General features: G+C 51.4%; 1 protein-coding gene across 1 annotated transcript; it reads left to right on the top strand.

The window, feature by feature from the left end:
* Nucleotides 1-1,274: 1,274 nt before the first annotated feature.
* On the top strand, nucleotides 1,275-6,415 carry LOC142475963 (uncharacterized; the record flags this gene model as incomplete). Its single annotated transcript, XM_075581623.1, has 4 exons — nucleotides 1,275-1,468; nucleotides 1,703-1,801; nucleotides 4,052-4,105; nucleotides 4,985-6,415. Coding segments are annotated over 4 exons (923 nt in total), but the record flags the coding sequence as incomplete, so codon positions are not given.
* Between the last annotated feature and the right edge of the window lie 1,320 nt (nucleotides 6,416-7,735).

Raw genomic sequence — 7,735 nt, 5'->3', positions numbered from 1 at the left:
AGAGATCCAGACCAGAGTTTGTCTGCTGCCTGATTTCTGTCACCTGTCATGCTAATTAGGAATCAGGTATGAAAGACTGATTTCCTGTTTGCTCTGGTCTCCCCACAAGAGCCAGGAGGCTGGAAGGCTGCTGAACTACAGAGGGGAGAAGCCTCTTCCCCAAACAGGTTCAATCTTTCTGTTCATTTGTGTAAGACTGCAAAAGTACCGTGTTTTGATGTTGGAAGTGGAAAAGCCACTTCCAACCCTGAGTCAGGGATATCTAAGTTAAGTTATCGCTCAGGTGAGCAGCTTTTGTTTTGATCTGTTTTCTGTTGTATGCACTGTGGCAGTCTCAGTGCCTGGGACTGAATAAACCAGGCATAGCCTGTTTAAAGGAACAGTACGTGACGCCTCATCATTTAACCTACCCTAAAAGACCGTGTTCTAAACAGTCCCGGACAAACGACGGAGCCCCGGAGTAAGCCGTTTGTCACAATATATATATATATATATATATACATACGCGCAGTGTTCGACAAACCTATACATTTGCTCGCCCCGGGCGAGTGGATTTAACCCCCGGGCGAGTAAATATTGGCCCAAGCAGCACACATTTGGTACTAGGTGACGAGTAGCTTTTTTGGTGATTTGTCAACCACTGCATACGCGCACACACAATCACACTTCTCATTATGCTTTACAAACATAGAAACTATCAGACAGTAACATACACTCACTCAGATACACACATTAATGGTTATATACAGACATATGCTCCCTCTCATTCTCACTACACATGCACCCTCTCGGTGTACAAAAAAAACAATGCTTATAAAATAAACTCAATACATTTTAAAAAAAACAATGCGTATAAACAAACCCCAATCGATATAAACAAACCCCAATGCATATAAATAAACCCCAATCGATATAAACAAACCCCAGTGCATATAAACAAACCCCAGTGCATATAAACAAACCCCAGTGCATATAAACAAACCCCAATGCATATAAACAAACCCCAGTGCATATAAACAAACCCCAGTGCAAATAAAAAAAAGAAACCAATGCATAGAAAAAATAGCCCAATGCATATTTAAAAGACACCAATACATATAACCCCCCCCCCCCCATGCATATAAAAACAACACCCACTCCCCCCCCCCCCAATACTTTAAAAAAAAACCAGACTTACGTTGTGGATGGTTCGGCCTGGCCCGGTGTCTGCAGGGGCTCCGGCCGGCCCTGCAAGTTCTGCAGGTCTTCTCTGTGGGCCCCGGCTCTCCCTGCAGCTGCAGGTCTCTCTGTCCCATGTGCTTTTAACGCTGGCGCACACGAGAAACTGGGCCAAGCTTACTTCCGGCACGCTGACATCAGAGATGTGCGCCGGCATTGGAAGCTTGGCGTGGGACAGAAAGAAGAGGCCTGCAGCAGAGGGAGATCCGGGACCCGGCCACGAGAGGACTGGCAGACGGCCAGGCTAGAGGTTAGGCCCAGCTTGCAGCACCGGCCGGGCCCTCCCACAGACACCTGGACCGGGACACCTGTCCCGGCTATCCCCCCCTGTCGGGGAACGGGCCTTGCAGGAGTCTATTACTCCGAAGCGTTGCTAACATTGAGAAGCAACGTTGGGTTGTGAAGATTATTACTGTTTGAGTGCTTTGGACAATTGGCTTAACCGTCAAAACCCCCATACAGCACCAGGACATGTACTGTATAGGAGGGAGGAATACATGTGATCACATTACTATCCTCTGTATCACAGGCATGGAAGGAGGAGGACAGCGACGAGGAAGAAGCAAGAAACAGCGCTTCACAGGTAAATAGGAATGGCGGAGCTGTGAATCTGCCGCATACACGGTGTGTGTCATTTTTCATGTTCCTTTTGAGTGTATCTTGTGTCCCTTCATGTCTCGCTGTATCTCTATGTGTTTGCGAAGACTCTCAGTGCTACAGTGCTAGAGTCCTAAAAAAGGTGTGTGTGTGTGTGTGTGTGTGTGTGTGTGTGTGTGTGTGTGTGTGTGTGTGTGTGTGTGTGTGTGTGTGTGTGTGTGTGTGTGTGTGTGTGTGATAGAGCAAGAGCAAGAGAGCGCGAGAGTGAGATACAAACATATCTATATATATTTTTTTGAAAACGTTGTATGTTAGCAGTGCTTATGGGCAATCAGATTGGTCCGTTGGTCCGTCACTCAGCCTCAGGCCAATCTGATTGGTCCCTCGGCACCCCCGCCCCCGCACACCTCTCATTGGCCTGCTGCCTTCGCTCACCACACCTACACCACTGCCACACTCTCCCAAGATTCACTGAGCTTTGGGAGCCATTTTGACGCCTCACTGCTTGCTCTCACATCAGAAAATAAAATAACCCCACTGCTCATCCCCTGCCGAATACTCAGGTACAGTTTCTTCTTAGAAACAAACTATATGCCATTTTATGCATTTGCACCCCACCCTCACACAACACTCACCCCCGGCACCCAACACCGCACGGTAGCACGCCTCTTCGGACACCTCTGTTCACCGCCTCACCACCACCTCAACCCAATTTGTATGCCGCTCGGGACCACACACCGTACTCTCTAACGTGGCCCCACACCTCACGATCAGCGCGTCTTCACTCCCTCCCTCACCACTTGCGAACACGCACACCCTCTCTGGACCGCACACACTCCTCTGTACCACATCCCCAATGCCACGCTGGCACCCTCTCTGTCCCTCACACCTTACTGTGGATCCTGGAACATATCACGTTCAATGCGCCTGCCACCCCACAACCTCTGGTACTCACACGACGCACGCCCTCTCGGTACCGCACGCACTCCTCTGTAGTCTGCCAGCACCCCTCACGTTCACCGCTTACCCACACCTCCCCTCACCTCAGCAATGCCATTCCGCCACCCTCTATGGCCCGCACACCCTAATGTCGACCCAGCTCACCTTCACCGCGCCTCCCACACACCAACCTCTGTTACTCACACGACGCACGCCCTCTCGGAACTGCAGACGCACGCGGTCATCTACCCTGCCACCACACACGCATCACCACCCCTCCCCGTCAACCCTACCGCGGACACACCTCCCGTTCACCGCCTCACCCCGCCTCCCCTTCAACATCCCTTCCGTTCACCGCCTCACCCCCCCTCCTGTTCACCGCCTCACCCCCCCTCCCGTTCACCGCCTCACCCCCCCTTCCGTTTGCCGCCTCACCCCCCCTCCTATTCACCGCCTCACCCCCCCTCCCGTTCACCGCCTCACCCCCCCTCCCGTTTGCCACCTCACCCCCCCTCCCGTTCGCCGCCTCAACCCCCCACCCATTCTCCACCTCACCCCCCCTCCCGTTCGCCGCCCCTCCCGTTCACCTCCCCTGCCGTACACCTCAAGACATCACTTTGCCCGACGCAAGAGCACCAAACCCCTGAGCAGCACATCTTCAAAGCCCCCTCCTTCCCCCCTCCCCCCCTTTCTTCCCCTCCCCTCCTCCCCCGCCCTTTATCCCCCCTCCTCACCCTTCTCACCCCCTTCCCTCCCTTCTCCCCCCCCTTCCAGGGGCCCCGGCTGGTCCTGCAAGTTCTGCAGGTCTTCTCTGCGGGCCCCGGCTCTCCCCGCAGCTGCAGGTCTCTCTGTCCCATGTGCTTTTAACGCTGGCGCACGCGGGAAACTGGGCCAAGCTTACTTCCGGCACGCTGACATCAGAGAGGTGCGCCGGCATTGGAAGCTCGGCGTGGGACAGAAAGAAGAGGCCTACAGCAGAGGGAGATCCGGGACCTGGCCACGAGAGTACTGGCAGCTGGACAGGCTAGAGACCCAGCTTGCAGCGCCGGCCGGGCCCCCCACAGACACCTGGCTCGGGACACCTGTCCCGGCTATCCCCCCTGTCGGGGAACGGGCCGTGAAGGAGTCTATTACTATGAAGCGTTGCTAACATTGCGAAGCAACGTTGGGTTGTGAAGATTATTACTGTTTGAGTGCTGTGGACAATTGGCTTAACCGTCAAACCCCCCATACAGCACCAGGACATGTATAGGAGTGAGGAATACATGTGATCACATTACTATCCTCTGTATCACAGGCATGGGAGGAGGAGGACAGCGACGAGGAAGAATCAAGAAACCGCGCTTTAGAGGTAAATGGGAATGGCGGAGCTGTGAATCTGTCGCACACACTGTGCTATTAGCTGTTGTACAGGACACTATTTATGGAAAAGTCTGCAACACTTTACAGTGTAATAATACAGAACCTGCTGGAGATGTTTTAATGAAGGTTAGTGCGTCCCTGTTTCCTCGGGTCTCATGGGATGGGAGTGTTCCCCAAATCTGAGGTTTGTGCCCCTATTACATGGGGGGGTGGAGAAAACCATAGAAACAAAAGTAAGGAGGGACAGAGATAAATAAAAGAGATAAGATTAAAGGTGGAGAGAGAGACTGACTGGAGAGAGATAGGAAAGGCAGAGAGTAGGGAGACTTCTCATCCAAGGTGATGATACAGCTGTGACACATGGACACCTTCTCTGAGAAACCTTCCACTACCCATGTGGCATTACACCTCCACCGTAGGGGGTCCTGCGTCTGGGAGGGTCTGTGTAAAGGATCCTGGGGAGGGGCATATAACGGAGTTCTGGGGAGGGGTATATAATGGGTACTGGGCCTAGTGAGGTGGGTATTACGGGTACTGGGCCTGGGGAGGGGTGTATAACTGAGTACTGGGCCTGGTGAGGTGGGTATAACGGGTACTGGGCCTGGGTAGGGGTGTAGGGTATAACGGGTACTGGGCCTTGGGAGGGGTGTATAACTGGGTACTGGGCCTGGTGAGGTGGGTACAACGGTACTGGGCCTGGGGAGGGGTGTATAACTGGGTACTGGGCCTGGGGAGGTGCGTATAACAGGTACTGGCCCTGTGGAGGGCGGTATAATTGGGTATTGGGGAGGGGGTATAAGTGTCACAGGAACTCTTGCGATACAGAGTATCACTGTCCCTGGTTACAAACACTTCATGTCTCCTGCAGGTCAGCGGACGCACAAAGGTGGTGCCCTTTGTCCTAGAGGACGATGATGCGGACGACGAGGCGGACGACGAGTCAGACGACGAGGCAGACGATGAGGCGGACAACGAGGCGGGCTACGAGGCGGGCTGCAAGGCGGGCAACGAGGCGGGCTACGAGACGGGCTATGAGGCAGACAGCGAGACGGACAGCGAAGCTGACAGCGAGGCAGACAGCGAGGCGGACAGTGAGGCGGACAGCGAGATGGACAGCGAGGCAGACAGCGAGATGGACAGCGAGGCGGACAGCGAGACGGACAGCGAGGCGGACAACAAGGCACACAGCGAGGCGGACAGCGAGGCGGACAGCGAGGTGGACAGCGAGACGGAAAGCGAGACGGACTTCAAGGCGGACGACAAGTGGGGTGACGAGGTGGACAACAACGAAGGGGAATACGAGAGGTGTGGAGGGATGTGCTGCTTCCCCTTTCACAGGTTCGGGAGAAGATCCCGGGGGCAGGTAGCAGAGGGGCCAGGGCATAGAAACAGGGGTATTCTAGGGGCCCTGAGAAGTTGGTTTAACAGCAGGAGAGGCAGATAAGATCAGGAAGGCTGCGGGAGGGACAGGTACTAGAGGGAGATAGGAATATTGGGCATGAGAGGGTGAGAGAACTAGGAGCAGGGCCGGTGCACGGGTTTCATGCGCCCTAGGTGAAACTTAAAATTTGCGCCCCAGTTGTATAAAAATAATAATAAGATAAATAAAATAATAAAATAAACAGTGGCGTAGCTATCGGGGCTACGACCGCAACCCAGCGCGACGCATAATAAAAATAAAAGGGCGCCAAAATACTGGATAAAAAAAAGAAAAATAATTTTAAAAAAACCCATAAATAAATAAAAAATAATAAGAGTAAAAAATTATAATTATTATTAATGCGCCCCTAAAACCTTTGCGCGCTAGGCGACCGTCTAATGGACGGCCGGCCCTGCGAGATATGCGGGAGGAAAGGGGGTGAATGGGATAGATATGCAGGGGGATGGGGGAGCAGGTGAGTTATACACAGGGGCACAAGGGCCCCATCATCCGCATCTCTATATACTGAGTGTGCCCCTGTGTATAATAACGCTGATCTGTGCTGCTCCATCTGATCTCACTGCGCAGTGATCCAGGGACCCTCCGATCGCCATTTAATGGGGTCAGGAAGGAATTTTTTTCCCCCATTGCACAGCAGGGGTTATGTTTCGCCTTCCTCTGGATCACAGCAACAAACTGCCCTTTGTGCATGACTTATCAGTGAGATCTTTATACACCCTGCATTGATCTTCACCCCTTTGCTGCCGGAGGGGCCTGCAATGCATTGCTCTGCGTGTTACTATATCGCTCTGCAATGTGCTGCAGGCCCCTACCAGCAAAGAGATTAATTATTTCAATAAAATATTCTCTTTAATCCAACCTATGTGTAGTGTCTTTTCTATCCGTTGTATCTATTGCTAACAGCTCAGTGATTCTTCCCCAGGATCCTGCACTAGTGTCACGCTGCCAAGCCCGGGTGTGAGACAGGTTTATAGGGTCACATATACACTTCTGCCAAAACACACGTGCAAACAGGAAGCCCCTCTGATCTGTCATATCTTTTATTACACAAAACGGTTTCTAAAAGTGTAAAAAGAACATACATGGGATTCTGCTACAAATATCTCTCTAATTACAAACCAATTAGCAAATCATTCAGATTAGAGTCGAGCGAAAAGAAAGGGTTAAGTATCTCATGTACAGTATATGCAGTGCGGGCTGTTCCGCAGCATTACATGCAGGGGGCAACGTGTAGGGGATATAAGTAATGCTGATCTCAGAGCTGACCAGCTGACCTGCTCCACTGGCTGACCGGCTGACCGGCTGACCTGCTCCACTGGCTGACTGGCTGACCTGCTCTACCGGCTGACCGGCTGACCTGCTCTACCGGCTGTCCGGCTGACCTGCTCTACTGGCTGACCTGCTCTACCGGCTGACCTGCTCTACCGGCTGACCGGCTGACCTGCTCTACTGGCTGACCGGCTAAATTACCTGAATTGTCGCCCCTGTATCTCCCAATTAAACGTTTTATTGGCATATTCTTGTTTGACTCGTTCTATACAGACATTTTCTATATATTCATTGTGGGATTTGATAACATCTGGAAGATCTCTCAGAATATCACATTCTGTACGTTTGTGCTGAAGATTTTTCCATTCTCAATTTACTTAATATTAGTTTTTGGCTTCAATTATTTATATCGAGTCCAAAATACCTTTATACATAATGCTGTTCCCTTTAGCCCACAAATGCTGCTTCATTAAAGCCCATGGGTGGCATTCTCAGACTTTTAGGCAACATCCCCAATTTCCAAAAGGTGGATAAAATCTGTGCATTTTTAAATGGTTAATTTTTACATTTATCCATTGTGACAAAATATCAATTTTCTCACTCAGACTACTAAATCCCTCCCCAAATATATCCGTTTCACATAAAAGTGTGCGCGCATCTCCTTCCGTCTCACTGGCACGTCGTCCTTACGGGCGCCACTCCTTGTAACTCCACGCTGCCCTCCAGTGGTAAAAGAAATAAGATATATTTACTATACTCGTCTGGCAGCTGCTCCCGTATAAGGTGGGTAACTCTGTATTAGGGGTCTTGGTTAGAGTATATTTTATACTTATGTCGGATAGATGAGGAATTAATATTCCTAACGGGTTATTGTGAGAGGCCTTAGATCTTATCCTATATGCACGCAGC

Source organism: Ascaphus truei, unplaced genomic scaffold, assembly GCF_040206685.1.
Source record: "Ascaphus truei isolate aAscTru1 unplaced genomic scaffold, aAscTru1.hap1 HAP1_SCAFFOLD_1451, whole genome shotgun sequence".
Classification (NCBI taxonomy): Eukaryota; Metazoa; Chordata; class Amphibia; order Anura; family Ascaphidae; genus Ascaphus; species Ascaphus truei.
This window is presented reverse-complemented; position numbering and strand designations above follow the sequence as displayed.